Source organism: Protopterus annectens, chromosome 11.part0 (genome assembly GCF_019279795.1).
Source record: "Protopterus annectens isolate FY-2018-M chromosome 11.part0, PAN1.0, whole genome shotgun sequence".
NCBI lineage: Eukaryota > Metazoa > Chordata > Ceratodontiformes > Protopteridae > Protopterus > Protopterus annectens.
The window spans coordinates 300,528,326-300,553,569 of NC_056745.1; the positions used below are offsets into that span (position 1 = coordinate 300,528,326).

A 25,244-nucleotide genomic window follows, 5' to 3' on the forward strand; every position below is an offset into this window, starting at 1 on the left:
GATGTCATGGTCTTTTATGAGGAGCCCACACATGACCCTGGACTCCAGCATGCCTCACCGCTGTGCCTTGAAGCGTGCACCCTCTCCATCTCCTGCCATAGCTCCTGCATTGATCAAACTCCAACAGGTTCTGGCTGTATTCCTGCCTGTTCAGCCTAAATAAGGCTGATGTCCTTCATGGATGCATCTGCAGTCATAACAAGTGGGTTGTCCTGTCGTCAGGCAGCCCTGCAGTCGGCCGGATTCCAAAGTCCGGGTCCGGCTTCGGCTGATGTCACACTCCACCCGACGTCATCTCTGGTCGTCTTCGGGTATAAAAGCATCAGCCGACGCCATTTTCCTCAGTCTTTCTTGCCGCGTGGCGCCCGAAGCAGAAGCTGTTCGCAAGTGCCGGTCGGTCGGATCCAGAGATTACTTCTACCGAATACTACTTCGAAGACTTCTAAAGCTAAGTACCCCGTTGGGGACTCTTTCTTGCCTCAGCCGATGTCAGAAAAAGTTAACAATTGTTTAACCTGTGGGAAACAAATACCTCATAAAGATTTCCACTCTTACTGTCTGCCTTGTTTAGGCCCAGCCCACGACGTAGCAGCCTGTTCGGCCTGTGCCTCTTTCAACCGACGAACGCTTAGGCGTCGGTCGGAGTTTGCAGAACAGTTTTTCGGTTCTGATTTTGCGTATATTATGCCGTCGGATCCTCCGACTACCCAATCTACCAAAAAACGCAAAGATAAAGACCGACACTCGCGGTCCGCGGTTTCGGCCGAAACCACGGTAAAGCAAACCGCGAGTGTCTCGGTTTCGGCCGAAACCGAGAAAACTGATCAAAGTACAGCTGAAACTATCCTTACAACTGAGGCCCCTGCTACAACTCTTGAATCGACCTCAGAATCTTTACCCACTACGGTGGTTGACTTATCAGACACCATCCCCTTGGATGTCTCTACCCCAGCACATGGTGCTGCTAGGCCTCCAGCAGCCATGTCCATTAAGGCCTTCGCCAGGGCTAAAGCAGCCAAGACTACTAAAACAGGGCCTGTTAAACCCCCCACATCCAGGCCCTCTTCTAGTTCTCAAATGCTTACTTTGGCAGAAGATTTAATTTCTTTAATTAGAGGATCTCAATCTCACCCAGACAGGGCCTCTCAGCCCCCAGAGAAGAGACCTAGGGCAGAGCCCCCTGAGCCAGTGTCTTCTGATGATTCTGCTGATGAATCAGACATAACTGACCAGCCAGAGGCTCCCTTCTCCAATTTTGAAGATTCTGATGCTGAAGAATCCATTCCAGCTGCTTCCCCACCAGAAGAATTCTCCTTTGGGGAAACCTTGCATGCCATGCGAGAACAGTTCCAATGGCAGCAACAGGATTTTTCAGACTCCAGAAAAAGACTTAGGACCTTTCTGCACCTCCCACAGCACAGGCCCTTAGCTATACCTCCTGTTCTCTCTGTGGTGGATGATGCTTTCAATGATGTTTGCTCCGCTCCAGATTTTTTACCCCCAGCCCCTGCCAAACCAGACAGATTTTACAGGGTGCCAGATACTCATCTCCACCTTTACAAGGCCCCTCTTGCAGACCCAGAAACTATATCCCAGGGTCCCAAGGCAGTAGCCGCGACCACAGCTAAAAACCCTATTCCTTCTGAAAGGGAAGCAATATCATTAGACAGATGGGGTAAAAGGTCTACACTTCAGCTACTCTCTCAGCTAGAGCTTTAAACTGTCAGTTTCACATGATACAATACCAAGAGTTTATGCTTGATCAGTTAACTAAAAACTAACCACTGATGAATCTCTTGATAAGAAATATGTATTAGAGATGGTAAATAACATACAACAGGTTAGCAACCATTCCTTAAAATGTGGCTATGATGCACTGGAGGCTTCATTTAGATCAGCCATGACAGGCACAGTGATAAGAAGGCATGCATGGCTAAAGGAACAAGCTTTACCGGATCATGTTAAAGCTAAGTTGCTGGATGCTTCTATGGACAAGACAAGTTTGTTTGGTACACCTGCCCAGCAGGTTATGAAGAAAATGGAAGAAAAGGCAAAATCTGTACAAACTGTTAAAGATTTCCTGCAGGTTCAACCCCCAAGGTTTAGCAGGAACTGGCCTGCCAAAAATTGGTCCTTTCCTGACTCCACAAAATTTCAAAGGGGCAGGAATAGACGTTCCAGAGGCAGAACCCAATCCAGAGGAGGTGCCTACAGAGGACGACAGTGGCAAGGTAACAACAGAGGCACAGACACAGCCACTGCCACTACATCAGCACAACCACAGTGACTTAATCCTAAATCCGCCTACCAGGGAACAAATAGCAGCTCCTCTAGGCGGAAAGTTAACCTTATTTTCAAAGAACTGGCACTACATAACAAAAGACAAGTGGATTTTACAAACCATAGATCAAGGTTACGGTTTCACTTCCACACTTTACCAGTAAAAGGGAATGCCAAATCTACCTCCAAATCAAAAACAGAGGCTCTACGCCAGATAATGGAGTTAGCAAACATGAGAGCTGTGGAAAGAGTGCCAACAGCAGAACAAGGAAAGGGGTTCTATTCCAGACTATTCCTAGTTCCAAGAAAGGAAAAAGTTGGAGACCAATTCTCGACCTGTCCACCTTAAATACTTACATCATTGTCCCAAAATTCAAAATGCTGACCCTACAGCAACTTCTTCCCATGCTGGGCAAGGAGTCTTGGCTGGTAACTCTAGATCTCAAGGAGGCATACCTGAACGTCCCCATTCGACCAATCTGCAGAAGATACCTCAGATTTCTTGCAGGATCAGAGCACTATCAATTCTCAGCATTGCCCTTTGGCTTATCTACTGCGCCCAGAGTATTCACAAAATGCCTGGCATCAGTAATCGCCCATTGCAGACTACAGGGAATTCAAATTTACCCATACCTGGACGACTGCCTGCTACAAGGGGACAACAAAAGCAAGCTGACAACAGATTTACAAAGGGTCATTCACTTGCTACAAGGACTGGGATACACAGTCAACCTACAAAAGTCAAGGCTGATACCATCCCAAACAAGGACATTCTTGGGCGCGGAATTGGACACAGTACAACAAATGGCATTCCTGACTACAGAAAAACAAAGAACTTCCTCTTTACTTCTTGGCACTAACAAAACTGAACAAGTTAACAGCAAGAAAAGTTCTGCAGGCTTTGGGCTTCATGGCATCATGCATAATCTTGGTCCCATTTGCCAGACTACATATGAGGAAACTACAATGGTACCTAAAGAATTTATGGTCCCAACACAGACACAGCCTAGAAACAGAAATCCCACTAATTCCATGCTTAAAACAGGAGTTCCTATGGTGGGCTCAGGCATGCCAGTCAAACCCAGGCCTACCCTTTCGCAGATGTCAACCAAGCCAGACCATCACAACAGGCGCTTCAGACCTAGGATGGGGGCACACATGCTGGACAAATGCGTGCAAGGATTGTGGACACAGGATCAACTTCACCTGCACATCAATCTAAAAGAAATGCTGGCAGTAAAACTGGCAATCCAAAAGTTCAAACCATTTCTCAAAGAGGGCCAGTTGATGATAAGGACAGACAACACCACAGTCATGTGGTACATCAACAAACAGGGAGGCACTCATTCATACCCCTATGCAGAATGACCTTGGAGCTGTGGACCCTGGCACTCAGCTACAACATTCAGTTACAGGCAATATTTGTACCGGGAAAGACAATACTCTAGCAGACATATTAAGCAGAACCACTTCGGATGCCCACGAATGGAAGCTGCACCCGGACATCTTCAAGACCATCTCAAAGAAATGGGGAATGCCACAGATAGACCTATTCGCATCACCTCTCAATCACCAGCTCAAAAAATTCTGCACAAGGACATTCCACCCACTAGCATGGAAAGTGGACTCACTCTCCTTCAACTGGAAAGGCCTAACAGCATATGCATTCCCACCTCTTCCCTTGATACACAAGGTACTACTAAAAATCAAGGAAGAACGTCCAAGGATAATCCTGATAGCTCCAAACTGTCCAAGACAACACTGGTACCCACTACTGAAGAGCATGTCTCGGAACAATATGTGGCCAATACCCCTGATGCCTTTGATGTTAACTCAGAACAACTACAGCATCATACATCCGAACCTAAAAACCCTGCAACTGACTGCATGGAACATCACATAGCAGCAGCTAATCCAGAACTTTCCCAAAGAGTTAAAGACATTATTCTTGAAGCACGCAGACCTTCAACAAGAAGGAACTATGCTGGAAAATGGAAAAGGTTTGTCATTTGGAGTACGGAAAGAGGAAAAGATGTGTCAAACATAGATATGCCTAACATTCTGGAGTATCTGGCCGAACTTCTTCATTCAGGCCTGTCCTACTCCTCCATCAAGATACATGCATCAGCTATTTCAGCAGAATACAGCTTTGATCCACCTGTTTTTTCGCACCCTTTGCTCAGGCAGTTCCTCAGAGGAATTAAGAATGTAAGACCTCCAAGGAAACCACCATTACCAGCTTGGGATTTAAACTTTGTGCTAGAAAAGTTGACACTATCACCCTTTGAACCAGCAGCAACTGCAGACCTACAACACCTGTCATGGAAAACTGCTTTCCTACTGGCAATTACTTCAGCAAGGAGGGTTTCAGAACTACAGGCCTTAATGGCAGTGCAACCCTTCCTAATCTTCCACCAAGATAGAGTGTCCATGAGGACTAATCCTACATTTATGCCCAAGGTGGTATCCAGAGTGTCTTTAAACCAGGCAATCCACCTACCTACCTTCTTTCCCAACCCACAAAACAGAGGGAAAGAATACTGCATACCTTGGATGTACATAGACAGCTACGCTACTACTTGGACAGAACAAAAATAGCAGAAAGACTGACCAACTTTTGTAGCCTATGCAACAGGAAGGGAAGGAAAAGCTATTTCCAAACAGACAATCTCCAAATGGATAGGAAATTGCATACGATACTGTTACTCCTTCCATGGAAAACCAATTCCACAGAACATAAGACCTCATTCTACAAGGGCAACAGCCACTACCACAGCCTTCTTACGAGGAGTGGCAACCAAAGACATTATTGAGGCGGCTACTTGGACCTCCGTGCATACATTTGCCAAGCATTATAATTTGCCTCTATATTCCAGATCCCGAGCAGGGTTTGCCACTGCTGTACTGCAAGGGATCCTAAACACACCATAATCTACTTTTATCCTCCTCCCTAGTTGGCTATGGTATTCTACCCACTTGTTATGACTGCAGATGCATCCATGAAGGACATAGTACAGTTTTGTACCTACCATAAATGTAGATGTCCGAACTGGATAGCATCTGCAGTCAGGATTACCCTCCCTCCTTCCCTCTGTGGTACTCCTAGGGTGTTTACCCTCCTAATAGCTAGCTGTTGGGGGGGAGTCTTTTATGGTGTATTTGTTTGTATATATGTACATACATGCTTATTGTTGTGTTTACCTCTATCTATTTGGAAACATTGGCATCTATCCAAATTTTAGCCTGCAAGAGGGCTACTGGCATCTGGGGCAAGAAACACTGAGGAAAATGGCGTCGGCTGATGCTTTTATACCCGAAGACGACCAGAGATGACGTCGGGTGGAGTGCGACATCAGCCGAAGCCGGACCCGGACTTTGGAATCCGGCCGACTGCAGGGCTGCCTGACGACAGGACAACCCACTTGTTATGACTGCAGATGCTATCCAGTTCGGACATCTACATTTATGGTAGGTACAAAACTGTACTTTTTCCCACCCTTTGCCACCATTGGACCATTTTTAAAAATGCTAAGCAAAGCTTAGCAGCGCACAAACCAGGTAAGCTTAGCTGAGCAGTCCTTAAACGGACAAATACTTAGGAATGCCCAAACCAGCTAAGTGGAGCTGTCTGTTGCTAAGTACTGCTAAAACAGGTTCTGTTTAAGCATTGCTTGGCTTGACTTAACAATGCTTAGCAGAGCTTGGCTACGGGCAAACCAGATTTTTTTAAAAATAAAAAAATATCGAAAGTAATTGTTCATTAATGGTACTTTATGTGCATCTATTTTGCTTTATATTTCCTAACCTTATGCATTTTAATTGCATTATCTTGGAGTATGAATTTAATGTATTGGGCACTTGTGTGTAACTGGGGCTTTTATCCACTGGTCTCCACTGAAAATGGGCTTCTGGTCCAGCTGAACTAACCTGGTTAACAAATGTCAATGTTTACATAGGAAAATGTTCTAAAAATATATTTTTTTCATTATCTCATGTAGAGGCTGAATGGCCTGTCTGTGTATTCAAACCATGCACCTACTGCACACAAGGCTGTAACTCTAACCATTCCGCTACAGAGGATATGGTGATTACAACTATACATTTCTGTATATCTCTCAGTTATGTTTAAGCACTGCGCCACGAAGCATAAACCCGCTAAGCGATGCTTAAACTTGACCTTTTCTAAATAATTAAATGCATTTGGTTTCTATTTTTAGATGTCTGGCACATGTCTATTGCTAAGCACTGCACCGTGCTGCTAAAAGTTGGTAAAATCATTTTTTTTATCTAATTTATGTAGTACCAGCTTCAAAAGCTGGTAAATCAGTGGGGAAGTGGATAACATCTTTCCTGGGTAAAGTACTGGGTGTACTTTAGTAGACAGCAGTTAGAAATAGGAGTTGAAATGTAGCTGTTTCATGTCATGCTGCTGCTTTATGGTCAGAGCTGTCGTCTCCTTTTAGTGCAGACTCAATGTTAGCATCTTGGGGGCTGCTTAACAATCCTCTAAGAGTTGATAAAGGTGGGTCTCGCTTTGTTGTAGCACTTTTTCCACAGTCAGTCTAAACAAACTATGTTAAATTTTTGTTATTGAAGCTGTATGAATTCTCAAGAAAAACAAGACTCCGGGTCCTAATAATGTAAGTGAAATATATAAGATGGTCAAATAGATTGGGCAATTTAAATATAGAAAGGAAAAAAGTTGTGGGCTCCTGAGGGGAAAGTGTAGTTATAATTCAAATATATAAGAAAGGAAATGAGCAGAATTCAGACTATTGTACACCTATAACTCTGCTAAACTCAGCCCTAGAAATCTTCACTTCTGTAATATTGGAAGAGCTTAAAATGAGATTAAATGGATCTTTCTTTCAGTAATGCAGTTTGCCTGTCTGGACGGTAAACCTGCAGAAGCCAGCTGCTCAGTTTTGCACCATATGATAAATGTACTTTAATTTGGGCAGATAAGAAGTAACACAGAAAGATTTTGATATGGAGCAGGTTTTTGTTAATAGAATAAACTGGTTAGAAATCTAGACAAAGGATGTCAGAAAGATCAGGTATAGGACAAATAAAGGAATAGGATATTTCAGTGGTTTGCAATTATTAACCTTAAGCCTACTGACAGTGTAAAACCAAAAAATAAAACTGGTGAATGTAACACAGGAGCACAGAGTAAAAATAAACATTGAAAAAAAAATAAAACTATTAATATTCAGCAACAAGAGAATTAGAAAAGCAGTATGTATCCTCTAAAGGAAGGACGCTCAAGAAAGTTTATCACTATCTGACTACAAACACACACCTCTAGTAATACATACGTGAACCATCATAATCTAACATCAAATGTAGTCACTGGATTAAAAATGTTTGATAACTTTAAATCTTTAATGGATAGAGTAAGAGCTAAAATTTCAAGTCCAAGCTCACGTGGAACAGAAATAATGTTCTATAATTTGTTAAATGACGTATGTAGGATACCAGGATAACCGTTGACCCTTCTGAAAATTTTCCCTACAATACACTTGTGATACAAGATGAATATTGCGAGAGAGTAAACTAACTATACGTGTCTCAAAAATTGTATCTATCTGGTTCAGATATATAAGGTGTCCAGAATGTAATTTAATGAAACTAATGTTGTTGGAAAGACACAAATGGAAAACAGAATTATGATGTACGTCAAATTCACAAAAATGAAATATGATTTTGAGCAGGTTTGGGCAACATTACATTATCAGCGAAAGAAGATAGCTTTGAGTGTTAAATATATTCCTAGAATTAATTCATTAAATAATTTCAGAAGGAAATAAGAAAAGCAAATCATACACAGTGGTTATTTAAAGAGTTACAGAAACACCTTGGTAAAGGTTAAAAATAACAAGTTACTTAAAGTTACATAAAGTAGTTGTTGAGATAGGAGTAATAATTTATGGAAAAACAAATCAATAAAAATAGATAAAAATCCCTCTTTGCATATAAAGAAGGCAGAAAATGTTCCAGTGGGTCACCCAAAGATGCAGAAAAACTCTCTCAAAATCTGTTAAAAAAGAAATACATTGCAACTATTTTTGTACAAATGAGTTTGCTATTTTTTACAGATTTTGAGTGGTATCCGTGTGTTTGTTCAAAAGAAAAAGAGAACTTAATTCATATTTTTATGTGATGAATGCACATATATTAGATAAACTCTTGATATAAATGGTATGTGGAGGTAAAGAAATTAAAATATGTGAAATTCTCTTCACTTCAGAGGCTATCACAGTGAAAGTAGTATGAATTTGAAATGCAAATTAAATATATAACAATAATTTGAGAGTTAAATGTTTCAGAGATTATTTATGGAAAAATATTTATTGTGTATGCTGTTTTTTATACAACCTTTATGAGTGTAAGAGCAATTCATTATAATTAGCATAGTGATGGCCCTAGGTGTCTAATATTGCCATTTATATTTACTGTAATAATCCCAAAGCCATCCTACATACAAACTATTGAAATATATCTTCTTTGTCTTCATAAAGTTTAAATGATGAGCAACACAATGAGATTTATAGACCTAGTAAAACTTGTTTATGTACTGTTTATCATGTTGATATCTATCTCAATAAACAAGGTGCACTGACGGAACTGATTAGCTTCTAATGAAAGTTCACAGTTGGACAGGTAGATTATTGCAAACAGTATGTGTGACTTGAGTGATTGCTGAAGTAATATTACTTGTTTATAAAACATTCCAAAATTATTTACTGTGCTTATTTTGACTTATAAAATCCCAGTTTAAAACAGAGAATCTAATGACCCGTACTACCATCGTGAAGATTAGTCCTTGGTTCCTGCCCATCTCCCCCATCTTCCTTAACATCTGCAAGGTCTGTTCAGAGTCCTTTCCTGATCTTTGATTGGGATCGCATGGTGAGAGCCTTTGTCAAGACTCAGATTGATGTGGGTGTCCTCCCATCCCCCTCTGCATCTAGGGAAGATTGGGTTGGCCACCTGACTCTTATCTGATGTCCACATATCCTACATGGGGGTGACAGGATCCAATCTGCTGGTGCTGATCTCCAGGCTACCCACTCACTGTATTCCAGTTTCGTCAGTGTCCGGTATACCCATGTGCTGGATCTTTAATTCTGAATCCCTGGTACCTTCATCAATGTGAACCAATGTAGTGCTGTTCTCAGTGTTTGGCTTTTCTGTGTTTGTGGTTTCTACACCAATCCTGATGTCAGAGTCATTTAGACCATCAGGTTCGATAGTGCCATGTCCCAAGCCATCTGCACCTACTTCTGCTGAGATCACCAGCTTTGCTGCTCAATTCTCCTTCCTTGGCTTTTGAAGACACACTGGTGAAGATAATTTTGGGAGAGACTGTAAGGAGGCAAGAGGAAGCAAGGACGTCCTGCAAAGAAATGGGTGGATAGATTACATGAGAGAAGACCTGCAACAGGCTGATGTGACCATCAAAGAAGGCAGGAGAATGGCATTGAATTGAGAAAGATATTGACTGTTGATTTGACACCCCGACTCCATGTACAAATAGGTCTGAATAGAGAAATAAAAATGGGAAGAAAAAGAGATTAGTATTACTGGAACTGAATCTCTTGAGTCTTGTTGAGTACATTCACGTGGTGGGTCTAGGTTTTACAAAATCTCACCAGGATAACACTGATATATGTATTATGTTGTATATATCCTGGAGACAGGTTTAAAAAACATCCTGGTGTATGCAGTGCCACCAGAACTTGGGGGGGGGGGGTCTATGTAGAATCCACAGGACATGAAAACATTCCTGCCATATGGTTGGGCCGGGGGGGGGGGGAGGATGGACCCCTATGGTAAAAAGTAGTAGTACTCCACAAAAAGTGACAGACCAAATCGAGGCATAGAGTTGGCAAAGTGGACTGTTTATGGAATAAATTCTGTATTGTTACTGTTTGCAAGAAACCCAGAATTTCTAGATGGAGCATATTTAGAAAGATTAAGAAAGAAAGAGAAGAAAGGAAAGAAATTGGAGGAAATAAAATGATTGCACAAGAAAAGCTGTTGAAAGCTACAAATAAAAATGTATATCCCTTAATGCGGCCTGGAAAAAGAAGAGAAGGAAGTGGGAAAATATAAAGAGGTTTTTGAAAGATATGAAAAAGAAATATGGACATGGGAATGTGGGGAAAAAAGATGTGGTATGGTGTGACATTTATGCAAAGGAGATAGCCAAACTAATCAGTACAAAAAATGCAACACCAAAAATATTGGAAGAGAAATATGGACAAAGACACCCAAATATGGAAAATTTCACAACACTAAAAGTAAGATTTAAAAGGGGGAATGTAGTAAAGGTTTAGTGAGATAGAAATTAAACAAGTAAAAATTTAAGTGCTGGGTCATCTGCGGACTGAATGTGGAAACTTCCAACACATGCAGTTTTGCAACATGATGGACCAGTGGGTTCTCAGATAGAAGAGCAGCACTAGCGCGGGATGCATTTGAACAGGATTTTCTACAGGCTGATGCTTTGGAGCCTCCTGTACGAGACTTTCATGAAAGTCTAGTTGAACTTGCACAGCAAGGGAAGGAGCGGAAAACAGTGGCATGTCTGATCAGGAAATGTTGCAGTGTGATGTGCCAATGGGTCCCTGTATGGAGGAGGAACAGATGAAGCAGGATGCCTCTCAAAAGGATATGCCACAGGAAGATGTTTTAGAACTTTCTGGTGAAGACTCGTGGGAAACTGAGAGCAAAAAATATGCTCTCTGTCCAGAAAAAAAAAAAACAATCTAAGGGAAGACCTGCTTGATTTAATAGATATAGTTAAACATATTAAAATAAATTAAAGAAATAGAATACTGAAAGTTAATAAGAACCAGAATGTTAGACGATTGGTAAAACAGATGAATACAGTCATCAGGGTTATTTAGAGAAATTTACAACTTATAATGAAAATTAATAGGATATGTTACTGTGCAGTTTAATTATGGATAACATGTTGCCTCAAAAACATATAGTAACAAATGAAAGGGTGTGAATAAGTAGAATGCCATTATGGAAGTATCCAATAGAGAAAATATAATGCAGTTAAGACAAGGGGCGTTGCTGTTAGAAGAATACAGAAAAGGAAATGGATAATCAAATATACTTAGAAAGACAAATATGGTAAAAGTAATTGACAGTATTAAAGCAGGCCAGGATTTATCATACACTATTTCCATTAATAAACTAATAATATCAGCACAAGCAGAAAACCTTAAAATATGCATATGAATATAAAGAAAAAAAAAATCATTAATGACCCAGAAAGGTTTTATACAGAATTGGAAGACAAAGGAATAGAAACTGTACTGAGGGGAAAAAAAACATAGGTACATTTTGGAAAAATATTTATGAAGACCCCGTTGAACATAATAAATATGCTGAGTGGACAGAAGAATTAAAAAAAACTGTAAGGAGCTTTAGGGTATGAAATAGAATGGAGTAACATCTAGAGAAATTGAGACAAAAGGTATTAACATCTTTACACAACAATTTAGCCTTGATCAAGAATTACTTATGTGCACATCCAAAACTGACCCCAATCTGGTTAACAACGGGAAAAGAAACACTACTGCTCCTCGGGGCAGACCTGCAAGCCATCCTAAGAACTATAGACCAATAACTTGCCTTTTGTCAGTATACACGTTATATACTAGAATTGGTACAGACAGAGTTCATAGTCATTTAGAAAAAAAAAAATAGAACAAAAAGGTAATTAAATAAAGTCGCATGGAACAAATTATCATTTGCTGCTAAACAAAGCCATAATAGAGAAAGTATGGCATGGACAGATTCCAAAAAAGCATTTGAAAGCATCCCATTATGGATAATAAAATGCATTTAGATGTATAAAATATGCCGTACATTGACTAGTTGCATTGCAGTGGCCATGAAACAGTGACAGACTACCAATTTGCAGGTGAGCTATGACAAAAGGACAAATTATTATCCCAGGGATAAAAATTCAAAGGAGGATATTCCAAGATGATTTTGTATCACCACTGCTGTTTTGTCTTCCACTTAAGCCATTAAACTGTTTATTTAACAGATTATAGAGTGGTTACAGTTTGGCTGCCAGAAACCAAACTTTGTTTAAAGACTTTTTATCTACTTTTTGTGACTTACTTAAAATTGTATAGTTAATCAGATGAGTAGAAAGCACAACTACAAATGGTTAAAACTGTTTCAGATGATGTAAGAATGACATTTTGTCTTGATAAATATACAAAAGCAGCATCTTAAAAAGGAAAGCTGCAGCGCCAAGAAAGTATCATCCTAGGAAAGGAATATGATTTAATGGAACTTGGATAGGAGGGAGTGTATAAATATTTGGGAATATATAAGGGTTCAATAATAAAAACATAAGAAATTAGATTAAAGCTCAGTAAGGAATACTTAAGAAGAGTAAAACTAATACTGAAAACTGCCTTGACATCTTTGAATATAGTCCAAGCTATAAATCAGTTTGCTCTTCCTGTTCTAACTTACAGTTTTGGGGTGCTTGATTTGCCCCAAAAAGTATTAAATTAGTTGGACACAAAAAAAAAAAAAAAAAGGAAAATGCTTCATGCTTTTCAGTTTAAAAATCCATTTGGCCACTTTGATATTGACTACATGTACAGACCTGCAGTCGTGGGACTGCTTGCGTATCTGCTGACCTCATCAGATCCAAACATAATGAAAGTTGTAAAACATGAGGAGAAACATCTAAGGTGACATCTTTGCTTACTTTAGCAGAAGCATTTTGGAATAAAGTGGGAATGGAAATCAAACCAGAAGTAGACAAAAATCAGGCAGCAATTAAATGTGCCAAAAAAGACTAATAAAGTGAAAAGGATCAGAGGAAAAGGGGGAAAAATGGAAAGTCACAAATACAGTTGAAAATACAAAGATGATCTGGAACAACCTCATGTTGACCAACATTAGATGCAAGAATGGTTAAGGAGAAGTGAATTGAAAGCAAAATATAATACAGTTGAAAATACAAAGATGATCTGGAACAACCTCATGTTGACCAACATTAGATGCAAGAATGGTTAAGGAGAAGTGAATTGAAAGCAAAATATAATAAGTCTAATGATGGTAGCTCAGGACCGAGGACTATGTACATGTTGGTTTACAAAGTCCATTGAAAGCATTGGAGAAACATGCAAAAGCAGAACTGGAAACAGTTTTACATCTTGTCGCTCGGTCTGATACACTTATGGCAGAGGGGTTGTACACTGAAAGGCAAAGGGGTTGTACACTGAAAGGCAAAGCAATGTGACAAGACTACTGCATTGAGAATTGTGCAAACACTACAATATACAAGCAGCTGAGAAGCATTGGAAACATGAACCACAAAGCATTAGAGTGAGGTTTATATCACAAGGGGTCACCAGTTATCAGCTGTTCAAACATAGATGCAAGAAAGACAGATGTAGTGGTCTGTGAAAAAAGTAGAGGTAATCATTGAAATTGCAGCACCCAGAGATTATAGTATCTTATGTACAGAGAGAGACAAAGTCATAAAATGCCAGGATTCACGTGCTTAAATGAGACCCGTGTGGAAGAAAGGTACCCATATAGTTCCAATAGTTGTAGGAGCAACAGGTCTAATAATTAAAAAAAAAAAAATTGTCATAATTATGCTACCAGTGCATGGTAACCCCTTATGAACTACAGGAGGAAGCAATTCTGATCACATTGCAAGTGCTGAGAAGGACATTCTTAGCTAACGTCAAAGACTGAAGCAGTACTAATTTCATGACCTGTAATTGTACTTTGGCTTAGGAATTGGGTCCATTCTCATCGTGGTATTAGAAACCCAAAGTAGAGAAATTAATCCCCAAATTTACAGACTGGAATAAGCAAAAAGACATTTATAGGTGGTAATGAATCACATGTAGTGTAGACTGCAGGGCTGTAGAGCCACATGGGGTGTTAAAATGCTAAAACACAACTAAAGACAACAGGTCCATGGGTTATTTCAGCCTGCCATGCTCTGAAGCTTTCACAGTGTCATTTTCTTTACTGCCATTTCCTTCAGACCGCTTGCGCTGACTTTTCATGCCATGAAATGGAATCATTTCAGTGTTTAGGCCACTTTAAATGATTGAGTTTTTCATGTGTCCTACCGTTTCCTATTCCTCCTGGGATTTGTTATGAACTACTTCTGCATCTTTGGGTTGTGTTAGTTTTTACACATTTTACAGTTGTGTTAGTTTTTACACATTTTACAGTTGTGTTAGTTTTTACACATTTTACAGTGGCATGTGGGAAGCACAGCTGGATGCCACTGTGCATTTCTGTGTGTTTATATTGTATCTGCAGCTCTGCTTATGGAACCAGGCCAACAGTAAGACATGTAGTTTGTGTTAGGAAAAAATGCCCATGCATCCATGTAAGGGTATTTCAAGTTGTAGGTTTTGTCACTGGTCATGGAGTGCATTCTTTTTAGTTGCAGTTCTGCTGATCATTTCCAGGGTTCCTGTTTTGTTAAAAGTTTAATAATAAAACCATGCTGATGTCTTAACATGTCAGTGATAAAGACTGCACTTTGTGGTATGTTTCCTAATATGCTGTGACCCAGGAGGCATACCTCTGAACCTATCAGAGCAAGAAATTTTGACAAATTCATAAATAGTGGTGAAACAAAGGCGGAAAATAGGGACAATTTTTACATATTTACAAACTTAAAAGTTGACAGAATAACAGACTTTGCATTAGGATGAATTTTATGAAGGGTTCAAAGTCTGAAACTCATATATATATATATATATATATATATATATATATATATATATATATATCATTATTTTCTGGTGTCAATCCTCAGTTTGCCAGTAAACTAAAATTTTGTGATAGACAAATATAGGGCAAAATTCTGGAATTCTGCAAAAGTCTGGACAGTTGAGAAGTATGCCAGGAGGGACTCTGGAACACTACATACTGTAAGCCATCAATATTGCTAGACTCTACCCCAGTTTAAAGAATGTTTTGAGTTACTAAGAGTCCCACTCCCAACTGACTACTTCATTGAATTGTGCATTGTTATAGTATGTGCACTAAATTTTTCTTGACTTTATAAAAGGCCACTGTGTTTGTGTTAGTGATCCAATAGTGGCTTCTTCCACAGTATCCTGCCATTGTATATTTGTTAATGAAACCTTCTGAGTTTGTATTTTTATTGGTCTCTAGCCATCGATCATTGTTTTTTTATACCAGTGCTGTGTTTAGATTGCCAGTGTGTTGTGGCCTTTTCTTTCTAGTTAGAGTCTCTATTTGCTTACTACATTTCAGTAAAAGATTTTGAGTAATTATGCGTGTCAACTTGAGTTTAGATTTTAAAACAGTGTAGCAAAAAGTACATAGTATTGAATATGTGCAGTTGAGTCCGTATATGGGATTAATTCCATACACCGTGTTAGTTAATTGTTTAGAGTAGTAAGAATTTGTCATTGTTGAGGACAAGCAACAGTAACAATTGAAGGTATGTTCCCTGTTTAGTATATGCCACTGGTTCTACTTTTAAATTTTCATATATGAGCTGTTGGAGAAAATGGTGCTTTGTAAAAATTTGTTTTTACAAGTCTCCAAAGTATCTTCAAAAAGTTGTGTTGTACAAAAGCTACATGTAGTGTTGTAATGGTCTTAGAATAGAGAACAAATAAACTTTATTGGAATGGAAACCATTACAACATAGCACTGTGTAGTGCATTATGCAAGACTACCATTAAATGTCTGCTAAGAACGGGTAATAAAGCAATGACTTTCTGTTTTGCCAATGTTGTTCACTGGCTTTAGTTTATTTAATGTCTTGGCTGTATATTTAATGAAAACATGCTGAAACAGCAGCCCAGGCATATTAAAATAAGGGAATGTCATTTGAAAGACTGGTGCAGAAATTTAAAAATTAAATGAAACTGGCAGTCAGTTTTGCATCTCTTCTTCATTGCCTGTTCTTCACTCACTGTCTTTCTTTCTGTGTTGCAGATTTTCCATGGTATGAGACTGTGTGCGTAGCCTTACAGAATGCCTTTAAACTTCAGTCATTTAGACCTTTGCAGCTGCAAGTCATTAATGCTACCATGGCAGGAAAGGACGTATTTGTTGTTATGCCTACTGGAGGTGGGAAAAGTTTGTGTTACCAACTGCCAGCGGTATGTTCTAATGGTACGTAAATTCTTGTTTAACTTTGACATTCTAGAAAGTGCTGGAAACACCTAGGTTTTCATTTGAATATCTAGCTCATGGGGAAACAAGTCATTTTATACTTCTGGTATATTAACAAGTATTCTGTGCTCTTTATTTTGCCTCTTTTATTGCACAGAGAAGGCATTCTACCTATCTATTACATTCAGAGCACGGAGTACGTGTGTGCAAAGTACTGTTATAACTGTTAGTTTCTGTGCCTTAGTAATCATTGTTATAATAAACAAAGGTAGTCCCTCCATAGTGCAGTCTGAGAGAAATGGTGAGATCATGAGAATCAGATTTTGTGATGGTTTAGAGTGGAATATTTTTTTTTCCTGAAATACACTACATTTTCTGTCAGTCTGTGTGCACAGCTCAGATGGTGTAGTGGTATGTTACTGTGATTGTAGTGCACAGCATCCTGGGTTCGAGACTTGGCAGGGCTGATTATTTGTGGGTTATTTGAGTTGGCATAATGGTTAAGGCGTTTACCTTGTAAACACAAGGTGTAGGGTTTGATTCTCATGTGGAGTAATTGGCTACGCTTAAAATGGTCCACAAGGCAGTTAGCCTAGTACTAACCCATGAGCCATGAACCCATGTGTGTGTGTGTGTGTGTGTGTGTGTGTGTGTGTGTGTGTGTCTATCTTCTTATGATACACTGTCCTTACTCTATCAGCAAAACAGCTAGCTCACAAAATATTAAACTGTTTCACTTGACTGCACAGTTGAAAAACATCCAAATCATTGCAGCTCTGTTTGTTTTTTCATTTTTTTTTTTATATAGTAGGACAAGCCTTCCTGCACCACTACCAGGGAAGGGGCTGTGTCCCCACATTTTTTGCTACTTGTATGTATCAACACTAGGATTGCAAAACAGTGGGGAAAGGGAAAACTCTTGCAAAAAAATCACACACTGTTCAACAAGACATAAATTGACCAAAATAGTTTGCATTTCACATTTTGACTAAAGTCCATTCAAGAGAATGTACTGAAACCCTGTGTGTGTGTGTGTGTGTGTGTGTGTGTGTGTGTGTGTGTGTGTGTGTGTGTGTGTGTGTGTGTGTGTGTGTGTGTAGTAACATCCATCCACAACCTATTGTTCCCAGTTTTGCACATAGGCTCAGAGTGTCACATCAGCAGTGGCAACTACCTAGAACCAGCGTTCACACCATTCGGTGGCTAGTGCATGTTGACTAGAAGTTACTTTTAAGTGAACTGCAGTATGGAGTATGGGAATATTCTGACATTAAATAGCTAGATAACAAGGTCCTAATTTCCATTTAATCTTTTAAATAAGGAGGTTGAAAGTACCAAACAAAGTTAGTTTCTCAACTGAAGGATCATTTGAATAAAAGCCCTGGCAATGCAAAGTGAGAGAGCCCAGTAAGAAGCAGTCTGTGGACTGTATTACCTTACGGAATTGGAAACTAAGCCTGGGAGTGGCCTGCAGTCCTGAACTTTTATTTTATTAAAGACAGCCTATATCTTGAAGAGAGTGTGTAGACTGTAAAGTTTGGATAAAAAATATAATGTAAAGTCCTGTGTACTTTATTTGGATCTACAGAGCCAAATGGACTATGATTTTGTTTTTCTTTTGACTTGATGTTAAACCTGTATTTTTCTAAAAGTCCTGCCTCCAGTGTTAGATTTGCACTGATGATATGAACATGGTCATTTGGCAAGAGGCTTTCCAATTTTTAGATGTTCTTCGTGTTTCACTGTTGCAGTCATTACATTTGGGTAATCTGCTGGCAGGTTGCCCTCAGTCGGCCTGAATAACAAAGTCTTGGGTTCTGCATCTGTTGCTGTCTCCTCTTCCATTATGTCAGGTCGTCAGGGGTATAAAACATACAGCTGACACCATTTTAATCTGTCTTTCTTGCCGCGCAGTGCCCGAAGCAGAAGCAGTTTGCAAGTGCCGGTCGGCTGACTCCTGAAATTTTAGTTTTCGAGTTTCAGAACTGAAGTCTTCAAACTAAAGCTAAGTACCCCGTTGGGGAATGTTTTTCTTGCTGTTTACCGTTGTCAGTAAAAGTTAATAATTGCATTACTTGTGGGAAGCAAATACCTCATAAGGATTTTCATTTGTACTGTATTCTTGCCTAGGCCCTGATCACAACGTGCCTTGCTGTCGGTTTTGTGCTAAATTTAACCAACGCAGTATTAAGTGTCTGTATATTTTTGCTTCTAAATATTTTGGATCAAGATTTAACTATCCTGAAATGTCGTCTGTTAGCAATCCGACTACCGGCATTCACAAAAAACGCAAGGAAAAAGACAGAGACAGACCATCGAGGTCCAAAACCGACGACGAAGCTTCTCATAAACCTGTCGCCGGTTCGCCGGTACTCAGTGAGGCGCTTTCGCAGCCCCTGATGCCCGCTACATTTGAGTCGCAGGTCTCTGCCGAGACCCATTCAGTATGCCGCGAGATTCTGCAAGTATTGAACCCACAGATCTCTCCCTTGGATGGGTCAGGAGCCGCTGAGCAGGCACCGGCTTTTGAGGGTGTTTTCGGGCCTCAACATGTGTATATTAAACCGATGCCATCATCAAAAAACAGGGCCAAAATCAACTTCTATGTCTCAAAAAAAGACACATGAGCCACATGCTCAGGTCCCTATGCCTAAAAAACAAATGATCAAAATGGCTGTGGATTTAATTACCTTGATCAGGGGTTCCCAACCCCCTCCTGCTAAGAGGCCTAGGCAAGGCACTGATTATGAATCTTCAGATCAGGTTTCTATTTCTTCTGATTCCTCTTCTGATCAGGAATTTTTCTATTCCACCTTATGAGGACTCTGATGCAGAGGAATCCATCCCTTCTGCTTCTCCTCCTAAGGTTTACTCCTTCGGAGAGACTTTGCATACCTTTAAGGGAACATTTTCACTGGGAGAGTCAGGACTTCTCAGAATCTAAAAAGAGGCTTAGGGATTTTCTTCTTCTTCCACAGCATAGGCCTTTGGCAATACCTCCTATATTAGACATTGTTGATTATATGTTTTCGGAGTCCAGCATGGCTCCCGATTCCCTGCCTCCAGCTCCTAGTAAGCCAGACAGATATTACAATGTTCCTGACTCCCACAAATTTATTTTCAAAAATCCTGCTGCTGTTCCTGAAACTATTTCTCAGGGTCCCAAAGTTGTTAAGGCTTCTACAGCCAAAAATCCTACCCCTTCTGATAGAGATTCCAGGGTGCTGGATAAATGGGGAAAGGAGGTTTATACATCTGCAACCTTGGCAATTCAGGGCTTTAAACTGCCAGTTTCATATGCTTAAATATCAACAGCATGTTATGGGCTTACTGAAACAGAAAATGATGTTGATTTCTGATTGTGTGGAAAATAGAGTTACAGGATTTATTGCATTCAGCAGAACAGGTTGGAAAGCATACTTTGCAATGTGGTTTTGATTCCTTGGAGGCCTCTTGCAGGGCCGCTGTAACCGGATCTGTGATAAGAAGGCATGCCTGGCTGAAGGAGCAAAATCTGCCTGATCATGTTAAAGCTAAATTGTTGGATGCCCCTTTACAGCAGGACAGTCTGTTTGGTAATAAGGCAGAAGAGATTTTTAAAGAAAATGGAAGACAAAGCTAAATCTATGCAAACGGTAAAAGATTTCTTGCAAGTGCAGCCACCCAGGTTCAGTAGACACTGGCCTACTAAGAATTGGTCCTTTCCTGTGTCCAACACAGCCGCTCAGGGCAAACTCAGATGCTCCAAAGGCTCCAAATTTCATTCTCAAGGATCTTGCAGGTCAAAGCAATGGGGTGCCTCCACCTCCAAATCAGGAGGTAACACAGCACAACCCTACAGTAAGCAGTCTCAATGACTTTCCTCTGCCATCTCCAAGAACTTATCTTTTGGCAGCCCCCTTGGGGGGAAAACTAGCACTTCATGCTCAAAATTGGCATTAATTACCCAGGACAAGTGGGTATTAAACATAGTATCCCAGGTTTCATTTCCACACGTTGCCAATTCCAAATGGATGGCTAGATCTGCCACCAAACCAGTGGGCAGAGGCCCAGAAACAAGTCATGTCCTTCATGGATATGGTGGGTATTCAACCAGTGCCAGAAAAGGAAAAAAGGACAAGGATTTTATTCAAGACTTTTCCTGGTACCCAGAAAAGACAAAACATGGCATCCAATTCTGGACTTATCAATTCTAAATACGTTCCTGGACATTCCAAAATTCAAAATGCTAACTTTACAACAGCTACTGCCTATGCTAGGCAAGAATGCCTGGTTGGTAACTCTAGACTTAAGAGGCATACCTGCATATCCCAATAAGGGAATCTTGCAGAAGATACCTTCACTTCAAAGCAGGCTTTTTGCATTACCAATTCTCTGCACTGCCCTTTGGCTTATCTACTGCACCCAGGGTCTTTACAAAGTGCCTGGCACCAGTAATTGCATTTTGCAGACAAAAAAAATTCAAATTTATCCATATCTGGACAAATTGTCTCATTCAGGCAGAGGACAAGGACACTCTTCTTCAACATCTAGTGTTTGTAAAAAGGTTTCTAGCATGCCTAGGGTACACTATAAATGAAAATAAATCACAACTGATACCCTCTCAAATAAATAATTACATTCCTGGGTGCAAGCTTGAATACAACTGCCCAGATGGCTTACCTCATACCAGACAAACAAATTCAATTGACAACATACTTCAAACAAGTGGCAACAAAAACCCAGCTATCTGCAAGACAAATTCTGCCAGCTTTGGGGTTCATGGCATCCTGCATTCTACTAATTCCATATGCGAGACTGCATATGAGGAAACTTCAATGGTACCTAAAAAGCTTATGGAGTCAACATTGTCACAGTCCTGAAACAATTATTCCTCTCATTCCCTGCCTGCAACAGGAGTTTCTTTGGTGGGCAGAGGTACGTCACCAAAACAAGGGACTGTCATTCATTCTACCCCCTGCCACCCAAACCCTAACTACAGATGCATCAGACCATACTTGGGGGGGGGGGGCATCTGGCAGGGAGATGCATTCAGGGCAAATGGAACCCAAGCCAAATGCATCTACATATCAACCAGAAAGAAATGCTAGACTTCAAGGACTTCCTTCATCCAGAACAACTACTGATAAAGATGGACCACACCACAGTTATGTGGTACATAAGCAAGCAGGGGGGTACCCACTCCTACCCCCTTTGCAGACTAGCAATGGCCTTGTGGAACACAGCCTTGACTTACCAAATACATCTTCAAGCTCAATTCCTGCCAGGAAAGCAAAATACTCTGGCAGATGACCTAAGCAGAAATCTTATGGACCCGCAGGAATGGAAACTAGATCCACAAATCTTCAGCATGTTAACACAAAAATGGGGGAGCCCAGACCTAGATCTATTTGACTCTCCCCAAAATTATCAGTTGGACAAATTCTTCACAAGAACACATCACAAAAAAGCATGGATAAGTGGATGCTCTATCCTTAAGCTGGAAAAGCCTATCAGTCTATGCCTTTCCCCCCTCTGCCTCTACTCTCCAAGGTCTTACTAAAAGTCAGACAGGAAAAAACAAAAATGATTCTAATTGCCCCAGACTGGCCTCATCCAACACTGGTACCCGCTTCTAAGGAATATATCTCACCTTCCCCCGTGGTACTTTCCTCAAACACACCACCTATTGTCTCAGCAGAACTATCAAATTCTGCACACTCTGCTCCAAACTCTGAATCTTGCAGCATGGCTAATCAACTAATTTCACCAACCACATTTCTCAGTAAACTTCTGAGGGGATGTCATTTTAGAGGCTAGAAGGCCTAGTACTGGAAAATCTTATGCTGAATTCATTGGATGTATTTTTAAAATCGTTTTTTTCTTAAAACTTGCATTTTATCTGTCTCTGGCCTAGCACTCAAGTGTGGGGTCATTTACTGCACTGTTCTAACTTGTTGATACTTGTGAACCTCTGCTTTCCTTAAAAAAAACAAAAAAAAAAAAATCTTGCTTTTTTCCCACTTTCCTGAGATTTAAAAAAGTTCAGTTACAGATTTGCTGTTCTGCACTGTTTGTAAGTTTCTTGGAGGCCATTGTTTGCTTGGGCTAAAGGGAAGTCTCTGTGTTCATCAGTGGCAGTGATAAACACTGAACAGCCTGCCTGCCCCTGTGGGAGTGGTTACTGCCTTGAAACTGTAGTTTTATTGGCCATTTTGGGTCAATTCCAGACTCCTTGATCTCCCTCTCTTAAAACCCGATTGCCTCGTAGTTTTGGCGTTTTTTCGGACTTGTTGGCTGTTGGTGAAGCACCCACCAAGAGGAGAAAACGCTGACAGAAGAAAGGAGCCACTTTTGAGATTTTAAGTATTTTGCTTCAGATTATTTAAGTTTTTCTGCATTGCCGCCTACTTTTGAGCATTTTCTGGCTAGTTAAACTTGATTTCTGTGTTGGTAACTGTATTTAGAACACAACCTAGAGCTGATTACTGAATTTCCTGTGTGCACTTATTTTTAAAATCGTTTTTTTCTTAAAACTTGCATTTTATCTGTCTCTGACCTAGCACTCAAGTGTGGGGTCATTTACTGCACTGTTCTAACTTGTTGATACTTGTGAACCTCTGCTTTCCTTAAAAAAAGCAAAAAAATCTTGCTTTTTCCCCCACTTTCCTGAGATTTAAAAAAGTTCAGTTACAGATTTGCTGTTCTGAACTGTTTGTAAGTTTCTTGGAGGCCATTGTTTGTTTGTGCTAAAGGGAAATCTCTGTTTTCATCAGTGGCAGTGATAAACATTGAGCAGCCTGCCTGCCCCTGTGGGAGTGGTTACTGCCTTGAAACTGTAGTTTTATTTGCCATGTTGGGTCAATTCCAAACTCCTTGATCTCCCTCTCTTAACCACTTTTGCACGTTTTGCGCGTTTTTGTGCATAGCGCAACATCGGGCAGCGCCGCCTAATTGGGTTTAAACTATTCCTGGCTCCACAAAGTCTGCTCTTCACTTTTCCCTTAGAACTGCTCTATCTCTCAAATTAAACACCATATTCTCATTCTAAGGCCCCTCACTGGTCCAAATAAGTAATCTTACAAGTTAGCACAAATAAACCATAAGCACTACTTACTCTTATACTCTCTATGATTACCTTGTCCCCAATTGGTCCATTTTAATTCAGTTCCCTATATTACTCTAGCATGTCCAAAGGTCAGTCAGTGGTTTCCTCTCCAGTCCAGCTGGTGAATCTGGGAATTTTTAGGCAATGTTACAACTGTCTCATGTACACTGACAACTCTCTCTCCCTCCAAACAGGTTCAAATATATGTGAGAGATGCAACCATATAGCCAAACTGGAGGCTGAGCTCTCTCATCTCAAAACTGGTGTAACCAGTCAGGAGGAGAAGGTAACCTCACACAACACAATTCCAGTATTACATAGTCCCACCACAACAGCGAACCAAACACATAAAAACACAAAAACATACTCGGAGGTTCTAAATAAAAATCTACCTAAGCAACAGAGACCTCCAAAGCAGACATCCAAGCAAACGCTACCCCAGAACAAAACACGTACAACACATAGCACACAAAGTCAGTGTGCCAAGCAGTCACAGCCCTTAAGGCTGAATAACACACCTGATACTCTTGTAATAGGTGACTCTATTGTGCAGACACACTGACGTCCCGCTCACCAGGCTGAATAAAGAGAAGGTCACAGTGAGTTGCCTGTCAGGTGCTAGGATCCGCCACATAATGCAAGCACTCTGGTCACTCCAAAGCAAATACAAATATGACTCAGTGATTGTACATGCTGGCGTGAATGACCTGAGACGTACCTCCCTCGACTACATGAAAAGAGACATAGAGGAGCTCTTTGATCATGTAGCCCAAGCCGGTATGACCCTGACCTTGAGCAGCATCTTACCCTCACTTAGAATGATGCTACAGTATAAAGACAAAATGATCGATAATTGGCTAAAACTTTGGTGTCATTCAAAGGGGATCCAGTGTCTGTCAGCATGGGATGACATGCTCGACAAGCCACGTTGCTTTGCTAGGGACGGCTTGCACCTGTCACCCCTGGGCTTTCGGATATTGGCAAAGGCTCTTGCCACCCCCATAGTGCCTTTTTTAGGCAAGGCTCAAAAGTCAAACCCACCTCCATAGACAGCACAAGGAACAAGAAACTAAGGGTAATGCTGCTAAACGCTAGAAGTCTTAACCTCAAGATGCACGCACTCGAAGCTCTCCTCAGTATGAAGAACATCGATATCTGTGCAGTGACAGAAACCTGGTTCAAGTCTCCAGACAGCACCCCAGCACTACCAGGTTATACCTCATATCATGCTTTTCGGCCCCAAAACCCGGACCGAACCACAAAAGGAGGGGGAGTTTTCATATTTATCAAGGATATCCACACCTCCAGGTTAGTGGCATTGCACGAAGTATTGGAGACCATCCATGTGCAACTGACAGTGGGCAAGATTGCTTTTCAGTTTATAGCATCCTACAGACCACCCTCTCAAAGTCAGGAATCCCACTCGGCTTTCCTGAAAACATTGGAGAACATGAAGATCTCTCCGAACACCATTATATTGGGTGACTTCATCTACCCAAACATAGACTGGGAGCATTACTCAAGCCCAAGCACCTTAGCCCAAAGGTTCTTGGAATTTATAAACTCAAATGCTATGGAACAACTAGGTCACCACTCCCACAAGAGGGGAAAACATACTAGACCTGATCATTACCAACATGGGGACTCTATGCTCCATACCAGAAGTATATCCCTCATTGGTAAGATCAGACCATAA

At 40.5% G+C, this 25,244-nt stretch overlaps 1 protein-coding gene across 1 annotated transcript in view; it reads left to right on the plus strand.

Moving 5' to 3' along the window:
- Positions 1-25,244, plus strand: part of RECQL (RecQ like helicase) — a 608,801-nt gene that overhangs the window by 84,785 nt on the left and 498,772 nt on the right. The window contains exon 5 of the mRNA XM_044087808.1: positions 16,282-16,461. Coding sequence (XP_043943743.1) covers positions 16,282-16,461 — 180 coding nt within the window. The remainder of the gene's footprint in view (positions 1-16,281; positions 16,462-25,244) is intronic.